Source organism: Microcebus murinus, chromosome 15 (genome assembly GCF_040939455.1).
Source record: "Microcebus murinus isolate Inina chromosome 15, M.murinus_Inina_mat1.0, whole genome shotgun sequence".
Lineage (NCBI taxonomy): Eukaryota > Metazoa > Chordata > Mammalia > Primates > Cheirogaleidae > Microcebus > Microcebus murinus.
The window spans coordinates 4230971-4251471 of record NC_134118.1 but is presented as its reverse complement, the minus strand read 5'-3'; the positions used below and the strand labels follow the sequence as shown (position 1 = coordinate 4251471).

At 41.1% G+C, this 20501-nt stretch overlaps 1 protein-coding gene across 2 annotated transcripts; it reads left to right on the top strand.

Annotated features, from left to right (window-relative positions):
• Window positions 1–17407, top strand: FAM217A (family with sequence similarity 217 member A). 2 transcript variants are annotated; one of them, XM_012768393.3, is made up of 9 exons: window positions 1–372; window positions 1832–2064; window positions 9415–9540; window positions 10542–10638; window positions 12353–12437; window positions 12562–12575; window positions 13403–13477; window positions 13568–13635; window positions 15868–17407. In XM_012768393.3, the coding sequence occupies exons 1-9, from the start codon at window positions 355–357 to the stop codon at window positions 17078–17080; spliced, it is 1929 nt and encodes a 642-aa protein (XP_012623847.1). In that variant the 5' UTR covers window positions 1–354; the 3' UTR covers window positions 17081–17407. The 2 variants fall into 2 exon arrangements, with proteins under 2 accessions (XP_012623847.1, XP_075866557.1); XM_076010442.1 differs by lacking the exons at window positions 1–372; window positions 1832–2064; window positions 12562–12575 and having other exon boundaries at window positions 9457–9540; window positions 15868–17406.
• Window positions 17408–20501: the final 3094 nt, after the last annotated feature.

Below are 20501 nucleotides of genomic sequence, written 5' to 3'. Positions count from 1 at the left end.
GCCCAGGCAGTGGCCCAGAACCCTGAGGGTTCATCCTGTGTCCCCCAAGCAGAGGAATCCAGCCCGTCACAAACCTCCTGCCGAGTCTTTCAGGGATTTTTGGCAGAAACTCCAGTTTCCTATCTGGACATGGACAATTTCTGAGGAAAACAGAGCTTTCCTAAAGGAAAGAGGGAAACCCAGGTGTGCACAGATCCAGTGTTATTCTCCCGACTGGCGCTGAGCAGAGGCCTTGCACCCTGTGTGTGCCTAATTAAGGCTCCACAGACCTGCCAGGCTCCTAGAGAGAGTGGTTACATCAGCACAGTCCTGGGCAGAACCGAGGAAAGAGCTTCATCGCCCCGAACTGAGCCAATGTCCAGACTGACACAGGTGAGAAGCCAGACTGCCTCGTATTCTCTTATCCAAACTAACACTGAGGAAACAAAGTAGACAAGCAAAAATGCTGGGCTCTAGCTTTACTGGTAAGAAGCCATTCTGCACTATAGACCAAAGACCAGAGGACAACATAAGTACTAAATAACCTTAAACCACCACATTGGTAGCACAGCCCTAAGCAAGATAGAACCTGCCAAGAACTACTCCCAGATTTGGGACAAAAATGCAAATAATAGAGTTTGTTATAGTTACTCCTTAATTTCACCAGTGGAGCCAGGTTCCCCATAATTATCCTGCAAGAGCCAGCTGGGGAACCACACTGCAGAATGGTGAGAAAACGAGAAGGCAAGTGAGCCCCGCATGCCACGGCCAAAGCTGCTAGTGTTGGCCAGATTTTTACCAAACATCAAAAATCTTTGGCTAAGACTATAACAACATCACGATTATACCATATGATACATCAGTGTCCAGAGCAGAAGTAAAATTCATTTCTTAATTTTCAACTTACAAATTTAAAAAGTAAAACTTTAAAACATAAACAAAAAGATATTTTAAATATGTTTGCATTTAAATTATACATTATAGAACTAACAAGAACTACTTGAATGCAATGTGATTCTCACAATTTTATGGGTATTTTGGGAAAGAGAAGGGAATTGGTTGGGGTCGTGGAGTTAGAATGTTCTGGCAGCCAGGAGACATATCCCCTGGCTTCTTTCTTCCAAGCAAGGTTGAGTGACTACTCAAAACTCTCATTTATATAAATAGGAAAGCTACTCAACATGCCAAGGAAGTGATCTATTAAAATGTGATTCTTTACACTCCATGTAAGTTGACTCAGATGTTCTTAATCATTGCTCTAAATAGCAATGGATGGAACATTTACAGTTATCTGAAACTTGTTGGCCTTGGTTGAAATCAGAAGTCGCAATTATTAAATTTTATGTTTAAACAAACCATCAGATGGATACTGTTTGGTTTTGTGTTTACAATGAGTAAGGCTTCTTCTAGGACTCGATCTCATTCCTTCTCGCTAGTGACGGTGCAGAGGAAAGAGCGCTGCTCAGGGCGGGCGCGGACGGCGCAGCTGGCCAGCCAGGCCTCGGCCCACGGACTCATGTTCTTGGTGAAGCAAATGCTTCCATCTGTGCATCTTGTTTTGTATTCCTCTTATTTCCAATTCTATTCTTCAATGACCAATATCTTTACCTCTTCAAAACTGTGTTTTCAATATATTATTATTTTCTCCCAAGAAACGATTATAAAGAGTCCTCCTAAGCCAGCACTCCCGTCCTTGATGTGGTGGAAGCTGCCTGCATGGCGGCGGCCGCTCAGGTGCTGGCGGAGGTGATGGGGCAGCGCAGCAGCTGCAGGGCTCGGGTTGTTTTGCTAGTGAGGCTGATCTTTTAGTCATGACTTTTAGGTAAGCTGCAATTTCTCTTTTGTTCCAAAGAGGGCTGTTGTGTCTCCGGAACACCTTCCCCTTCCCCCCTGCCATGGAGGATGTGACAAGATCAGCTGGTTTCCAGAAGGCAAGGTGTTCAGTAATGTTCAGAGGGAGAAGATCATCTCCAAGTTCCTTAAAGAAAGCCTTCTCAAGAGAGTGTTCCGTTCACAGCAGACGAGGTGGGAGGGGCCCGACTACCAGAAAGAGAATTCAAGCTACGCCTTTCCTGGCACCAGAAAGTAAGTTCTGATACTGAAACTGAAACTAAAACTTAAAGTGAATTTGTGATATAAGGCTAGGAACACATACATACAGAGTATAGGCATCTGAAAGATACAAAGACTTAGGAAGTCAAATTACAGAAATCAAGTCTTAAAATAAAGGAGGAAATATATGATGGAGAATTTATTCAAATGTACTAGCTGTAACATATGCAGATATAGAATTGACTGAGAGAGGTCAATTTTGGTTTATCTTCCTTTTGGAAATATGCTCAGATATATCACTATCACATTCATTCTAAGAAGAAATAGATTTTAAACAAGATTTCTTACATTTTTGCAACCAAACAACGGCTTCCCTAAAAAGACATTGCTAAAAAAGCAAAGTGTTAAAGGTTAATTTTTAAAACTTGAAATTAGAAATATTTTCTCATATATTTCTTAAAAAGGAATTATATGAATACAAGAAACTTAGGCTATTTAAGATGAATGGGCCAAGCATGGTGGCTCTTGCCTATAATTTCAGCACTTTGAGAGGCCAAGGGGTTGGGATCCTTTGAGCCCAGGAGTTGGAGGTTACAGTGAGCTATGACTATACCTGTCACTGTACTGTAGCCTGAGCAACAGAGTGAGACTCTGTCTCTTAAAAGACAAAACTGAATGTTTATCAACAAAGTCTCCTAAATCAGGATAAAAAAGACTACTTGGCAAAACCATGTGCTAAATACAAATTGCCTATAACTGAGTTGAAATGATTTAGCATCTTATTTGAAAACCAAAATGCATATTATTAATTAGAAAATATTGTCCTTTCTAAAAATGTTTACATAATAACATTGAGCAAGATTCTGCTGTTAGTACGTGACCAGCCATGCTTGGTGACACTGAAGGGAGAGATAAAGGGAGGGGGGGCAAGTGCATGGGTGACATCAAAGCACGAAAGGCCCTGAGAGGAGTAGACTCAATCAGAAGCCTTTTCTCTCCAGAATAATTAGAAACTAAGTTGCTACTGACATTCCGTTGCATAACCCAGTATAATGAAAAGAATGTATGTCAAAATAGTTATGTGGGCCGGGCGTGGTGGCTCACGCCTGTAATCCTAGCACTCTGGGAGGCTGAGGCGGGAGGATCACTCAAGGTTAGGAGTTCGAAACCAGCCTGAGCAAGAGAGAGACCCCGTCTCTACTATAAAAAGAAAGAAATTAATTGGCCAACTAAAAATATATAGAAAAAATTAGCCGGGCATGCTGGCGCATGCCTGTAGTCCTAGCTACTCGGGAGGCTGAGGCAGGAGGATCGCTTGAGCCCAGGAGTTTGAGGTTGCTGTGAGCTAAGCTGACGCCACGGCACTCTAGCCCAGGCAACAGAGTGAGACTCTGTCTCAAAAATAAATAAAAAAATACATGCAAAATAGTTATGTGGTCAACATTGTCACCTGTGTCACAGGAGGAGAAACTGAGGTGGGCAGCAAGGCACGCTTACTGCCTTGGTCCAAGACTTGCCTTCTTTCCCTCTTACTAGACTACCTCCGTTGTAATTAACATAAGAACTTGCTAAACGCCATGAGCTAGAGAGCATCTACCTTATCCTACTTCATTTATAAAAGTAATGACTTCACTTGGGACTAGCTAACAAGGTGCAGGTTTTAAGGCAAGCTTGAGGCTGCCGCTGGGTGTGGCCCCTGGGCGTGGCCGTGAGATGGCTAGAAGGAAGGGCCAAGGACTGCAGCGAAAGCTGAACCTAAGCCACTGTGACTCTCCACCTGCCGAGGCTGGGCTAGAGGCAGCCCAGCCCCCAGTGTGTGGAGAGGCACCATTCTCCTAGCCCTGTCCCTTGTATTTCACGCCCCACAGCCTTTCACAGTTAGTGACAGGGGGAGGGCCGGCCATGATGTCGATGCCAAAGCGTCCAGAAGTCTCCAGAGAATGGAAGAACAGTCAAATGGGGACGATCATAGGAAAGGAAGATTCTTAAGAATAAGTTCTGTCAAGGAAAAAAAGAGAATCTTATAAGATATATTTATGGAGGACAAATCTGAGGGGGACTCTGAGGGATCGAGAACCAATGCAAGTTCTGAAACAAAAGGGAAAACCAGAAACAGAAACAGAAAGCGAGGAAGATGGGAGCTGCGTAAGCCGGACGCGTGGAATTCACGCACACTCGTACACATGTGATTTCTGCCTCAAAGGGGACATATTTCCTAGACATTATCTGTAGAAAGTGTCAGTTGGGAATACATGGACCCCAATATTTATCCCCCAATTCACTATTTTTCAAATAATTGTAAGTTGTGAAAAGTTACTTAATATATTGAAGGCTCAGGTTACTCATTTATAAAATAGGAATAACTAACATTAATAGTACCTGCTTCACTGGATTGTCAGGTGTACTAAATTGGGTAATCCATATAAAATATTGGCAGTATGCCTGAAACATAGTAACCACACCATGCATTCTAGAAAATATTATTTTTGTGGTAATTAAATTATTTCAAACATTTACTGCCTACTACAGTACATGCCATGCACTCTCCTGCATAGCAGAAGGGCAGAGCTCACCTCTGAGGTGTTGAAAAGATAGTGATTGAGATATTTTAAATGAATAATTATAATGTAACTGAGTAAAGGGTTATAAAGAAATTGTAACTAGAAATAGGGATCTTGGAGGAGGTAGAAATGTATTCTTCCTGAGCAGTCAAGAAAGATGAGCTGTGGGCTAGAACGATGTGACTAGCATTTCACCAGGCAGGTTACAAAAGGAGATAAAAAGGAGGCACTATGATGGGAAAAGTAAAAATGGTGTATGACCTGGAGAGAAAGGCTGTTTAGGGAAATTGTGAAATGTCTGATGTGTTTGACACGGAGCAGGAACTAGAAAGGTGATGAGCAGACATTTAAAAGGCTGGCTGCAAAATTCAGGTTTTATTCCTTAGACACTGGGAGGGCATTTGAGCCGTTCTGTATTTGAAAGCAGCCAATGGAAAATAGCTGAAGGAGGAGAGGGCCCAGAAAGGAAACCTCCAAGGAGGCATCAGGGAATGAGGCCTGCCCAAATCTTACTCATTCACCCATATTGACAGTACTTCTACCATGTGCCTAGCACAGTTTTCTTTTAATTTTTTATTATTAAGTTTTATGGATATATAATAGTTGTACGTATTTATGGAGCACACGTGACACTGTTACCAGCCTCCAAATGGAGGTTTTTCCACATTCTTGGTGATTACAGGGAAAATAATTTCAGTATGCACCATATAAGCCAAGCAAGTGACAGATTTTTTTTTTTTTTTTTTTTTTTATTGAAAGTACCACCTCAGGAGAGAGCACAGGCAGGCTTGAAAAAGAACAGCTGCACTGGGAGGAAGTGGTTTTAGATCTTATGTAGTTTTACTAATTGAGGGGAGGAATATGTAAGACCAAGGGGTTGGCTTTTACAAAGAATTTAGGTAGTAATTCCTAGAAGTGGGTTGCCTTTTTGAGGGGAGAGTTGAGGCAGGGCTGCTAGGAGATCAGTTGCTTCTCCCCACGAAGCCAGATCCCTTAGATAGGGGTTGCCACAGAGGATAAGAAAATTGATAGGAAATAGAATAAAAGAATACACATAGTCTAAGGTATACTTTATAGTTTTATATAAAAAGATTGGAATAACCACAGCGGGGTACTTAGAAGACTGGACATATCCCCATGAACATCCAGCAATATGGTTAGATTCACATAGGTTTTTATAATCACAGATATCAATTACCAGTTGTCAGGGTAACACATTTACATATCAGGGAATACAGTTGCTAGGGGAGACAGGTAGTGGGTTGGGGTCAAAAAGTCCTCTCAAAGGGCTTCTAATCTATCAAGGTGAACAAACAAGTATAAAGTCTATCAGAGACTAACTTCTAAGTTCTAAGAGGTAGTTGTCAATTGACGAAGGTATAACAAAAGAGGTATAGTGACCCTACATTTCTTTGATCTAGTTATTGTGGAATTAAAGGTAGACAATCAGGAGAGAGCAGGAAACCCATCTCTATAAAACAGGTTGTTTATAACACAGGGGCATGTCTCTGGGCAAAGTGCACTCATTGTCCCTGGCTCCCATCTTGTGGGTCATATTTGCCCTGCCTCAGAAGCTCACAGATTTTGAGATACTGGGAAGACTTCCTGGAAAACATCCCTACTGGAGCCATGAGAGCCCTCCCTTGATAGCAGCTTCTGATAAGTAAGCCATTGAGTTCACACATTCCTTCAGGGCAAAACCCTGCAAACTCCTCTTTCTGTCTTTAATATAGTAACATAGGGTGATACAATAAAATAATGGTCTTATGAGCTACATCTCATTAATTCCTCAATCATATTTCTCAACACCTTCCATTTTCATACCTTATATGGTTGTCTCAAAAGTGTCATGGAAGCTGGGCGTGGTGGCTAGCACTCTGGGAGGCCGAGACAGGAGGATTGCTCAAGGTCAGGAGTTTGAAACCAGCCCGAGCAAGAGCGAGACCCCATCTTTACTATAAATAGAAAGAAATTAATTGGCCAACTAATATATATAAAAAAAATTAGCCGGGCATGATGGTGCATGCGTGTAGTCCCAGCTACTCAGGAGGCTGAAGGGAGAAGGATCGCTTGAGCCCAGGAGTTTGAGGTTGCTGTGAGCTAGGCTGACGCCATGACACTCACTCTAGCCTGGACAACAAAGTGACACTCCATCTCAAAAAAAAAAAAAAAAAAAAAAGTGTCATGGTGATTTCAAGGGCAGAGAAAATTTAAAACTGCAATGAAAATGATATTGTAATTAGCCAAAGTTCACGTGAGGTGACAGAGCTGACGAGCCAGTTGAAGCTGGCTCCTGCCTGTGGTTATCAGTCCCCCTAGTTAGCTTCTGTTAGTTAGGTGCTGTTTAGCACCTGCACCCAATCTGCAAGCCCCTGCATCTGGCTCAACCCTGTCTCCTGGTCTCCTGCTCTAACAACAGCTTTTACAAGCATACAATGATCAAACCAGGGTAACTGGGATATCCATAACCTCAAACATTTACCATTTGTTTGTTTTAGGAACATTTCAATTCTAGTCTTCTAGTTATTTTGAAATACATAATAAATTATTAACTGTAATTGCTCTATTATGCTACTGAACACTAGAGATTATTCCTTCTATCTATCTGTATGTTTGTACCCATTAACCATCCCCTCTTTATCTCTCCCGCTCCCCTACCCTTCCCAGCCTCTGGTAACCATCATTCTACTCTCTATCTCCACAAGATCAATTTCTTTTAGCTCCCACATATGAGTGAAAACATGCAGTATTTATCTTTCTGTGTCTGTCTTATTTCACTTAACATAATGTTCTCCAGTGTCATCCACATTGCTCCAAGTGACAGGATTTCATTCTCTTTTTTAGCAGAATAATATTCCATTATGTACATATACCACATATTCTTTATCCATTCATCCACTGATGGGCACTTAGGCTGATGCCATATCTTGGCTATTAGGAATAGTGCTGCAAGGAACACGGGAGTGCAGGTATCTCTTCCATATACGTATTTCCTTTTGGATAAATACTCAGTAGAGGGATTTCCGTATCATACGGTAGTTCCATTGTTAGTTTCCTTCATACTGTTTTCCATAGTGGCTGTACTAATTTATATTCCCACCAACAGTATGCAAGCATTCCCCTTTCTCCACTTCCTCACCAGCATTCGTTATTAACATCTTCTGTATTTTTGATAATAGCCATTTTAACCGGAGTGATCAGCACAATTTTAAAGTGATGGGAATACAGCAATGAACTAGACAGGCAAGGCCCCAGTCCCAGTTTTATAATACACTGGGGAGAGACAGACAAGGAAAAAGCAGACAAGTAAGCAGGACTAACAAAAAGGTTGTGAAGAGTGCAAAGAAGAAAACAGAAACAGGGTGTCATGAACTAGAGTAGTGTGTGTGGGAAGGCTTCTGTAAAGGGAAGGCCTTCTGAGGGAAAAGAGAAGTGCAGAAGAAGGAGACATGAGCAGGGTGTCAAGTATCTGAGAGCCCTTTGAAATTGTGTTCAACAGCTGGTAGATATGAGCGAAGATTCTCAAATGGCACGGGGTCCCCTCTCCCCAGATGTTAAGACCAGTGTATTTAGATGCTTATTGAAAAATGTTGTGAGGTTTGAATCTTGAGCTGGGTGTTCAACCTGACAGAACATAAGAGCACCATCAGCAAAGGATTGCAGAAATTTCTTCCTCAATGTCAATGTTTTATTAGAAAAAATATAACTGACAATTTCAGTATTCATATACTGTACTTACATATATAATTAGTTTTGATTTATTTTAAGTTTTTCTCTATTTCAAACTGATGTGGGAGGGAGAGGCGTACAGAGAGGATAGAGATACTCTTCCCCTTCCCCTCCACTTACTTCATGGAGTGGCAATAAGAGATACCCATCTGGAGGTACGGAATGGGGCTGCTCTGATAGACTTGTATTCCAGACAGAAAAAGAATTTTTTGCCCTTCCCATTATAAGACCGATGACTGACCTGCAACTGATCAGAGGCGGGCTTGCTCTCGGCAGGGATACCTTTCGTCTTCCGTTTTAACCATTTACCATATTAGAGGCATGGTTACACCTCTGGGCATGTCCACGCGTGCATCTGCGTGGTTAGTAGCCAGTACGAGCGAGCCCCGCTGTCCTGGAACAGGCAATGGAGGGGAGGCCCGTGGGCCAGGCCCTGGGTGCCGAGGCCTACTGGCCGCCTCGCGGAGCCCGCAACCCGGGGAGGCCCAGGGAAGGGCCGGGGCGGCCCCGAAAGGTCCAAGAAAGTCGAGGAGGCCTCGGAGAAGGCCCCGGAAGGCCGAGGACGCCCGAGGCGGCCCGGGAAGACTCCGGAAGGCCGGGGAAGCCCCGAGAAGGCCCCGGGGGCTCAGACCTTCGCGCGGGCGGCTGGCGGCGCCGCTCCGGCCGCGATGGCCCAGTGGCTGGGGCAGCCCCTGAGGGGGCCCCGCGGGGCGCGGGGGCAGGACCCGAGGCTGGGCGCCCTTCCCCGGCAGCCTCGTGCGCCCTGCGGGCCCGGCGGCCAGGCGGCCCCCGAGGGGCTGCGGGGCTGGGCAGCCGCCGACGGGCCCTCGGCCCACCAATACCGGTGGCCCGGGTGGAACGCGGGGCCGCCCCGGGCGCCCCCTCCCGCCGCTGGTTGCCCGGCGACCCGGCCGCTGGCGAGGCCCGCGGCGCCGCAGCCCCGGCCGAGGCTGGCCTCGCTGGGCCCGGCCTGGGCCCCGAGCGCGGTCCCGGCCCCGGCGCCGGCCCGCGGGCCTCGCAGGCCCTTCACGGCCGAGGGCGCGGCGCTCGCGGCCGGCCGCCGCTCGCTGCCCTCTCTGTCCCCCCGCTGCAGGAAGGCCGAGCCGGAGGGGGCGCCCGCCAAGCCGTTCGCCCCGCGCGCGGAGGGGCCCCGGCCTCGGGGCGGCAGCGCCCTCGGAGAGGACGCCGGGGAGGACACGTGGGCCTGCGGCGCCGTGGGGTAAGAGCCCAGCCCGCGGCATCGCGAGCCCCTGCAGCCTGGGCCTGGGCGGCCGCCGCCCGCCCCGGGCCGCGCACTCCGGCAGGGAAAGGGGCCCGCTCCCCTCACAGCCGCCCCCGCCGCCCGGCCCCCAAACCTCCTGTCCCCGACCCGCAGGCACCAAGGCCGCCTTGTCCCCAGACTCCTTCCCCAGGTGCCCTCCTCCACGGCACACACCAGGTGGCCCCAGACAGCGCCACCTAAGGGCACCCTCCTTCCTCCGGTCAAGCCCAGTGCCCGGCATACATGCAGCAGGCGGATCGATACCCGAACTATACGTATCACCTATTTGTTCAGGATACTTCTTTCTCTCCAGGACACAATAAATTGTCAATGATTAGCAAATACACTGATTACTGCGGTGGCTTCAATTTGTGACTCTTTCCAGATAGCCATACCTCAATCCAGTGATTGCTTTACTACCGTCCTTTAGTTCTCTAGCACTTTTACCTTAAATGGTAGCGGGTGTTACAGGCACCATGATAGTTTGGTGTGGAAAATATAGTTCGGTCCTGTGGGCCTCCTGGCATCTCTGTAACATGCCTGGAGTACCAGCTGTGCCAATATGTAAGGTTAACCCTGCTTTCAAATAGACCACTTGTTTTGAATGATTAAAACAGAATTCATGGCCCTGTTTTGTAAGTTCTAGAAAATTCGCCATATTTTTTCCACTGTGTATTTCATTTTCTTATCTGATATCTCCTTTCTCACCTCTGACCTTAATTCCCTAATTTCCTGTCAGTTACATCTTCCAACTTGCTTTTGTCCCTATCCTTTTTTGGTCTGGCTTGCTTCTTGCTTCTGGTTGATTCTTGTGGTCACCCCACCCTGCCCTCAGAGTTCCTCTTCAGTTTTCTAAACATTGCCTTAACCTCCCTTAGCTGGGAAGTCAAAGCTCATGTTTTCTTTTTCATAAATGTTGACGCTTACCCATAAATGTGCCTGTCCCACAACCTGTATAGGATTTTAAGGAAACAGAGAAGCAGCTGCAACAAAAAGGGGAGAAGAAATGGTGAGACCTGTGGCACCAACCTGCGTGTGTCAAACATCTCTCATGAGGTATGGTCAATGCAGTTGAACTTGAACATTTGGGTGGCAGCTCCCATTGCTAAGACATAACTCCCATTGAGTCTTATTGTGGTGATACCCTTCCTGCTTTTGCTTTGTGAGCAGTTTGTCCTGAGTTTTCCTCCTGGCACATTTGGAATAGCAAATGGAAAATTTTTATTTCTTTTAACAAGGGGAAAGTTTGCCAGCTTTTCTGAAAATCTCAAAACATTTCTAGTTGCAAATGGATTTTGTTAAAAATGCTACCTTGTTATCGATCAGGCAGTGCTTTTTTATTTTCTCACACATACTTTATGACAAATATTGGTGAGGTGAGATATCAAAAGTATAATCAAGTCCCAACTGTTAAGAAATTTGCTAACTAGTGGACCAAATTTCTTTACCACGTGACAAATTTGGTTCTTTTAATTTTATTGCATGATCTTGACAGGACAGTTTTCATCAACTTTCCTTTACCATTTTAATATAAAGATGTTTCTTTCACATGTGCATTTAGCACATCAGTGTACCAGGATTCCATGGCTGAAAGAAGCTTGAGAATCCATTGGCGAGATTTAAAAAATAAAAATAACTGGGCCTATCCTCATCCTACTGAATCAGAATCTGTAGTAATTTTTTGCAACTATTATTTTTTAAAAGTTCCCTAGGTGATTCTTATGTAGAAACTAGACCTCATACATATTATCCCGAAGAGCAGAGATTCAATTTTATTAATTTTATTTTTCAAAAGCCTCCAGAAAAAGATGATCTGTGGCCTCTCTTCTAACGTTCAGCTACTCTTACTATAAGGAGATACATCTTGTGGATAAATTAAATCCTCATGCAGTACGAGTGTAGAGATGATACCCAATAATACCTAATGTTTCATTTGCTTAGAGTTTAATTTACAAAGGCTTGAGTTCACACTATCTGGGTGAAAAAATAATAATTTACAAAAGCTTTTCTTATTTGATATAGAAAACAACTGAGTTCATTCTTTAAAAATTACTTTCATATAAACTAATCACCTCTTCACTTTCCATTTTCCAGAATAAATTATTATAATCCTCCCCTATATACACCCTACATTTTCCTCCCATAGCATTCTGCACAATGTCTGGAACATAAATACTCAGCAGAAATTAGTACCTTTCTCTTTTCATTCAGTTTTTGGCTTTCTTTTGAATATTTCCTGAGTGTTTCTCAACACCTGGAATCTAGAATGAGTAGTGGGCTGGTTAGTGTGGAATATAATGTGGAGGTTGGAAGTTTTCTATGGTTGATGGAATGATTTTTATAGGCTATCAGATCTGGTACTCATATACAGAAAATTAGATGAATGTGCCATTGTGTACCAGGGACACACTGAACATTTTATTACATTTTTAAAATCAATTTTGAAAACCTGTGTCATTATTTTTGACAAAATGAGAATGAAACCACAAATTATTTTAAAACCTTTCTATTTTTTACTATAAAATATTTCTATTTATTATAAAAACCTTTCTATTTTTAGAATAATAGATATTATCAAGTTGATAATGGTTTGATAAGAGAAAATTATATTCCCCTTAAAGATGCTGATTGTATCCTTATAATGAGGGAGCGGGGGTCATGTAGCTTTGTGCCTTTTGTTGTACTTTACCCAAAGAACATGTAAAATTACGTACTTGAGCTTTTAAAATTTTCTTAATGTTAAGTTTATCTAAAACAAATATTGTTTTAGAACTTATCTCACTGGAATTTGGATTCAGAAGTACCTGTTCCTGAAAATAAAAACCTCTCATCTGGATGGGATAGTGCAGCAGGTGGTAAGAAATCCTAGATGTGTATGTTTATGCTGGAATAATCACTCATATTAAAAGGGGGCTTGTTTTGAAATAACCACCTTTATGTAACTATTAATTGTCATTTTTTTCATACATATTCTTTCAGGCAAAATTAACAAGGTAAGGATAAATGTTTGGTTTTAAATTATTCACAAAACATATTGTTTTAAAAGTATATGTATGTTCTTTAAAAAAGTTTTCTTCCTCAAAGTTAAACTTTCTTTTCTTTTCTTTTCTTTTTTCTTTTTTATTAAAATAGAGATGGGGTCTTGCTCTTGCTCAGGCTGGTCTCAAACTCCTGAGCTCAAGCTATCCTCCCGCCTTGGCCTCCCAGAGTGCTAGGATTACAGGCGTGAGCCACCACGCCCAGCCTACAGTGAAACTTTAAATTTCATTTCTGTAGAGTTTTCAAACAAATCAAAGCCTTTACTCTTTTACAGGGCTACAAATTGGTCACTGAATTAATATTTGGTTATATTAAGTTTTTTCAATATAACAATGCTATAAATGGAAATTAACATTATAGTGAATATAGTGTTTTTTAGTCATGGCCAAAGGGGAAATAGTCTCAGCCCTCAGGATGTCTTGAAGCAGTTGAAATGGTCAATATCTTATTCTCAAGCAGTGGACAATTAATCTTTTTCTTTATCCTTTTTGATCAAAATATAAAATACTTAACTGTAAAATAAAAACAATGATATTCAAAGCTCATTAATAACACTGTGTAGTTGGTAATTATCATAGATTACATTAATTATACTATTTTCTGCTGAAATCAGTAAAAACAAATGATTTCTATATGTATGAAGGAAATATCATTAGACTTTATATTCTTTAGCTACAACAAAAACTATACATTCTTAGAGTGAGAATAAGGAACAGAAATATATTGTGTTTAAAAAGAAAAAGAAATATATTATGTTTAAAAGTCTTCTGCTGCATTGTAGAACCATTTGGAAATTCCAGTAGAGCAGCTAATGCTAGAACTTAATCTGTCAGAGCATGCTCACGAAAGAACACAGGTAGGATTTTATTCATCATACTCATAAAATATTATTTTAAAAATATTTATGCAGGTACTAAAATATTGTCCATGATTTTTCTATTCCCAGAATAGTAAACAAGGGATATTTCAGTTATGGAGTTTTCCTCTTAATGAAGGAAGTACCATGGAGAACAAGTAAGAGAATATTTATCCTGGTAAAGTCCTAGATTACTGAAATAAATTTAAATACAGATAAGTTAACTACTCGAAATACAAGGATACAAACAAGCAGAAGAAAAAAATATTGTGTGAGAATAGTGGGAAACTGTAGAAATTCACCCTAAAACAGGAAGTGGCTGCAGACACAAGATAATCAGAATGGGTAAGAGATGGGAGCTTCCTGTGCCCTCACAGTGAAGGTTTAGATGGTAGAGTTCGGAGTCGTTGAGGGAAAAAGGAACTGTGATAGGAAAGTACTCTTCCATATGCCAGGAACTATTTAAATTCCTTATGTGTATGAATTCACTTAACGCTCACACCAGTCTTATAAGGTAGGTGCTATTATCATCATCCTGTTTTACAGATGAGGACGTTGAAAGGATGGCAGCAAGTTAAGTAACTTGCCCAGTCACACAACTAACGAATGGTAGAACTGAGATGTGGAAGCTTGCTCCATGCCCATAGCCACTATAGGCCTTTCTAGGGTTTAAATTCTTATTTTTTGGTTTTTAAACTTCATTGTACATTACAACCAGGTAGCATGCTTCTTAAAAATGCACATTGCTAATATTTGGAAATTAACATTTATTAAACACTGCTTTGTGTCATTTTTACATAGTGTCTTAGTTCATGGATCCTGAGTTCTATGCCTCTCTTTTATCCAGTTTTAGCAATAGAGTTCACTTGATAGAAGCTATCTCCCAGCCAGAAGATTTTTCCTCTGTGATGCCCAGGGTAAAGCTCACCTTATTTTAAAATTCAAGGGGGAAATCAAGAAATGCCAAAGGAAATTGTGGTAACTAATGTCCTAATGCAGATGGGGACAGGAAAGTCTATTTCTTTGCAATGGAACTCAGCTGGGAATAAGGATTTCAAGGTAGGAGGTCAAATGAAGTGAACTGAATTTCATCATAACAGCAGAGGAGCAAATATAAATTGATGCAGTAGAATGCATTGGTTAGGATCACAGGCATGGGATTCTACCACTTGGGTTCCAATTCCAGCTTTACCATTTTATAGATGTGTGAACTTCACCCCTCCAATACCTCAGTTTTCTTATCTGTAAAAGGTGAAACATAAAAGTGCCTATCTCATAAGGTTGTTGTGAGGACTAAACAGAACAATGTGTGTGAGAGGTATTTGCAGTTAACATTGGGTAGGCTTGATGATGTTGCAGAGATGGAAGTTTGGAATCAATGAAACATTTTGGTAAGATTTTTCTCAGCTGGGTGCAGTGGTGCACACTTATAATCCCAGCGACTCAGGAAGCTAAGGAGGGAAGATCACGTGAGGCCAGGAGTTCAAGACTCACTGTGGGCAACATAGTAAGTCCCCATCTCTAAAAAAAATGAAAAAAAGTAGCTAGGCATGGTGGCATGTGCCTGTAGTCTCAGTTACTTGGGAGGCTGAGATGGGAGGATTGCTTGAGCCCAGGAGTTTGAGGTTACAGTGAGCTATGATCATGCCACTGTACTCCACCCTGGGAGACAGAGGGAGAGTCCCATCATCTCTTAAAAAAAAATCTTTAAAAAATACAGAAACTCAGTGTTTTATGGCCTGATATTTTTGCAGTTTCATCTTGATATAATATCTAGAAGTATAACTCCTAAAATAGGACCATTAGATGAACATTAATAGGGACTATGTGATAATTTTCGTTTGATAGACATGGTTTGCTTTGTTTTTGTGTTAGTTAAAAATCACAATGGTTAACATAGAAGGCTTTGTCAAGTAACTTAACTACATTCTTTAAAAGTTCCATTTCATCTAATTCTTGGTTAATAAACATTTCACTATAACTTGAGTTTAAATTAGATATCCTTATTTTCAGACACCATAATTGCATGTATGATATAGGCAAATGGGTAATAGCCACTTTTAACCGAGTGTCTGTTCACAGCCACAGTTCGCCAGTTTAGGTATCATAATCTAGTCACCTGTGCTTGCACAAAGGGCTGCCCAGTTAGTATTTGAATCTCTACTTTACAAAATTTATATAGTTGTGTATAATTAGAGCATATTTGTTTTTTTTTTGTTTTGTTTTTTTTTGGTAGAGCATATTTGGAAGTTAACATTTCTATTAGATGGCTACACATATGCCATTGGGAAGTAAACATGAACTGATCTTTGATAAAGGTTTTTAATCATATCATTTTAATAGCATTTAACTTCTAGTCAACAAACCATTAATTAAATTATTTTTTAAAGGGAATTCAAAAAATCTTCAGTGGAAACTGGCTTTAATGTAACCAGCAATCCTGTAAGGCTCTTCACTCTGAACCACTCACTGACAAGTGCTTTAGCTGATAAGCATGTTTGTCCTGACCCTGGACTGCCAATGCCATTAGGTCTCTGCTGGCCCTATGCTGATGGAGACTTCTTTAAGGACAGAAATGAGCTTCATATTAATTCATGTTCAACTATAGAAAACAGCACTGGTGAAACTTTATCTGCTCCAAATTGGAATTTGAAATATGGAAACAGTAGTATGGAAGAAAATTTAACAGATGAAAGTGATTTATCAGAAAATGAGAAAGCAAATGATAGTTTACTTGGCTATTTTAAAAGGATGGACCTGAACTTAAAACCAGAAAAAATAGAAAATGTTGAAGAACCTTTCACTGAGGAACCAAATGAAGTATTTCCATATCCTGATTTTCTCCCTCCTCCTTTCAATGCTCTGGACTTGCACAAATTAGCCCTCTCAAAATCTGAAAATTGGAGAGCGACAGTGGACCCTCCAGAAAGCTCTACTGAACACTTGATAACTCGTTTACTGGAACTGGAAAGATTACAACATACGACTATACAAAAAGAAAGGCCAAGACTACAAACTACTTGCTGTACTCCAGCAGTTACTGAACGACCCTCTTCCTCCAAAGCTATACCAAAAGTGAGACAGCCAAAACTTTCTGACTCTTTGAGTCTTCAGATGTCTTGTGTAGATAAAAGTCGAGAAAAAAGAAAAAACAATTCTGGTTCTTGCAAGCTTGAACAAAATGCTTCAAAATGGAATTGGAACAGTGCTGGCAAATGTAAATGGAATTCTAGACCACCATCTCTAAAAAGCTCATCCACAACAAAACAATCGCTTGCAACTTATGATTTTAAGAATCCCAAAAGTTCCATTTTAAATCCATGCCAAGAACTCTCATCCAAGCCTACTACTGCCCAAACAACTCAATCACTGGTTAAAATGGTCTCAACAAGATGTCTGCCACCAAGGTCTCCAATACCAGTTTCACCGATACCTCTATCTTTTCCTGACAATCAGAAGGAAGAAATTAAGGCACCAAGGACCAAAAAGAAACTCTACCGAAAAAATATAGTGTTGAATAGACCATTCTATATTCAGAAGCTAAATTGTTTGTCACCTTCGTTTATTGCTAAGGATAAATGCTCACCCATTGACCAAAAATAACTTCTTTCGTACATCTCAATGTGAGCAAATCTGTTTCAAGAAGCCCAGCTAAGATATGGTTCATTATTCCGAGATACAGGTATTAAAGAAACCCCAAAAATCACACAAAACAATTGCTGGGTGTGATATGGAGTGGAACTTGTGAAAATCACTGCTGAGATGTCTGTCTATAAATCCAGGGACTTCTACACTGACATATTTGACAATCTTTTGCATGTTGTTTCAAAGAAATGTTTTACTTAGTAAACTGTTCAAAAGATTGTTCTTTTATAGTGTTTTCCAGTATAATTCCATCATCAATAAATGGTATAATGGATTTATTGCTGTAGTTATTCTTTTACTGTGCTCTATTATATAGTCATAAGAGTTGCAGTTATTTATATCATGATTTTTAAGTCCTTCCCACTCTGACACCTTTTCTCTCCACAAATCTACCATTTTGACCTATCCTTTGGGCATTTGCTTGGCGCTTAAAAGCTAAAGAAGTTGTTCTGTTAAATTAATACACGAGATCCTCTCCTCCCACATCCTTAGAAACTTTCCATTTTCCAGGCCTTCTTTGTCATATATATGAAAGAAAGATCAGTTCTCTTTGGGGTCCAACTACAGGTATGGCCATGAAATAATCCTCTTCCACTCAGACCCAATAGTTGTAAAATGTTAAAGGAAAAGTCGGATGACATCACTGTCCACAGAGCAGCCAAAATCTCCTGTTACTGGAACTTTTTTCTAAGGCTCTGCATTGCTTAAAGTCTTAACCCTGGTTAGTTGAAACTCTCAAATAGGTAAAGCGCAACTCATTAACAGGTGAAAGAGGGAAATTACATGTTGACAAACTTTACTGTACCTAAGAATCAGAGAAATAAGTAAGAGTTCTGGCTTCTACTGCAGGCCTACTGAAACAGGATCTTTGGGCAGGTACCCACAGATACACATTATTAAAAAACATGCTATTTAACTTTAATGCAAAGTGGTTTCTGGATCGCAATTCAAAAAGTGTAAAGACTTGATGTAACATGTATAAATCAGAGGTTTGGATATTTTGGGGTATTTGTGCTTTGGTTTTAATGGATGGTTGATAAATTCAAATTAATTTTTCTTAAACATTAAAAAATAGTACACAATTGAAACTTCAAATATTACCCAAAGGCACCAAATGACCTCTCTCCATCCCCCAATCCCACACATAGACAGCCACTATTAACTGTGTATCATCCCCCCAAATGAGTGGGAATATTTGTTAGAGATGGATGTGATGAATTAAAGGTTAATTCAAATATATGTTGAAGAGAGCAACTGTAGCTTTTCATTTTTGCCTTTAGTAAAAAGTTAAATAGTTTTATACCTTGAGCAAAAAGCTCAAATAGTTTTTATAGAAGCAGGGGTCACAGAGAACAGTCAATTTTTAAGTTAACTTATTTCAAAGAATTTCCTAGAACCATATCAACACAGCCATAAAAAATAAACTTAACTGGTCAGTTCCCCTTAGTGTAATGGAATTTTACCTATATCCTGTATAGTTTCATTAATCCAAAGTGGTATAATATCCCTTTTATAAAATAATGCAAAAATGGACTTACATTTTCACTCAATTCCAACTCAGTGACCTTGTTACCCATCAACCATCTTTACTCTCAATTCTTGCAATTCCCCAAGTCCTGACCCTTACTTTTGACAAGCCCTTTGTATCCACTCATTTCTACCTTCTTTACCTATCTGGATTTTCTTCCTCACCTCTAGGGTCATGATTAACTTTTATTTGTAAAACCTTCAGAAAGGGGCATGTATGTTTTGTTCACTACTGTATCCTGGCAGGTAATAGATACTTTTTAAAGTATGACTGATGAAGGGACTTTTTCATCATCGAGGATTGTGAAGCATGATAGTGGTTACAAACACTAGCTCCATTGCCAGGCTGTCTAAATTTGAACCCAGCCTCTGCCACTTAATAGCTCTAATACCTCTGGCAGTCTCCTTACCCGCTCTGTGCTTCACTTTCCTGATTTGTAAAGTGGGTAGAATATCTTTTATCTCATGTAATCACTCGAGGATTAAGTGGCTTAGTTAAGTAAAAGTGCCTAGAATATAGCAAATAACTAAAAAAAATACTCCAGGGAAATAAGAATGACACAGGAGGGCAGACTAGTTCAAGAATGAGCTGCCTTAGCATTTAATCAATTCTAAGTACTGAAATAACAATTCCTAATAAATTAACGTCATGCTTCTTGATGGGCATGTGCCAGACCCAAGGACATAAGTGATGAAGGCTCAAATCCCAGACTTTTGGTGTGAGGCCAGGAGTGGCAGTGCACAAAGGAGATGGAAATGAGACCAGAAGTGGCAGGTCTGCACGGACTAGAGATGTACCATCTCAACTTTACCCTGCAGATGAACAGGGAAAGACTTGGTTCAAATGGGCAACACATACTAATTCGGTGAAAAATAAAGGTCACCACTGAGGGAAAAATTGGAGAAATGAACTAATATAGGCCAACTTCTACCATTATCTTTGAAGAACGAAACATTTGGCAATTTGTAACACACACATTCTGTTCAGGAAAATTTAACTTGGTTTGTCCCTAACTCCCATGTTTAGCTCTCCAGTAATCAATACTTTCTCAGCTCCTTGTTGGGTCTTTGTGAGGTTGAATCTTTCTAATCGGAGAAAGCAAATATGAAAGGTCCTCAGCCAATACATTTTGCATATTTTCCCTAAAATGTACCAGTTATAATGACCTCATGGCCACGTTAGATGCCCAAGAAAATTACTACCAGGGCCTTAACAAGAAGGCTGTTCAGTGCCATTTGACTCATTTCGTATAAAGCCAGGACTCAACCAAACTAGGCTCTAACTGCCAGAGTGGTGGTTAGTTCCAGCTGGAGTGAGTATTCTACAAAGCCGGACACTTAACCCTCAACCTCCAATCCTGCTTGATTGTACTAGAGATTCACACAAGGTCCCTGTTACTCTTATTTTATTCAGTTTTTAAAAGCAGGAAACATTTCCTTAAAAGAGAAAATAGTGGGCAGACTGAGGATAAAAGCCCAAGATATGTTGGGTTTCCACATGGACAATGAATCAATTTATACTATTATAAAAAAGGGGTTAGGTCATCGTTTGTTATGTTTCCATTACCAGAAAAACCCAAGCAGAAACACATATACCGTGTTTCCCCGAAAATAAGACAGGGTCATATATTTATTTTTTCCTCAAGTTGATACCCTAGGGTTTATTTTCAGGGGATGTGTTATTTTCCTCTCAAAGCCTCAGCTTGCAGCACGCACAGGATGGCCAGGACCTGACAGGGGGAGCTGACCTTGTTGGTGGGGCTGCCTGCACCTTTCCGGTCACCTCTGAGATAGTAGCTGTCACGATGGGGCAGATGAGAAGGTCTGCTCGTCTTCTTTCCTGCTCTGCGAC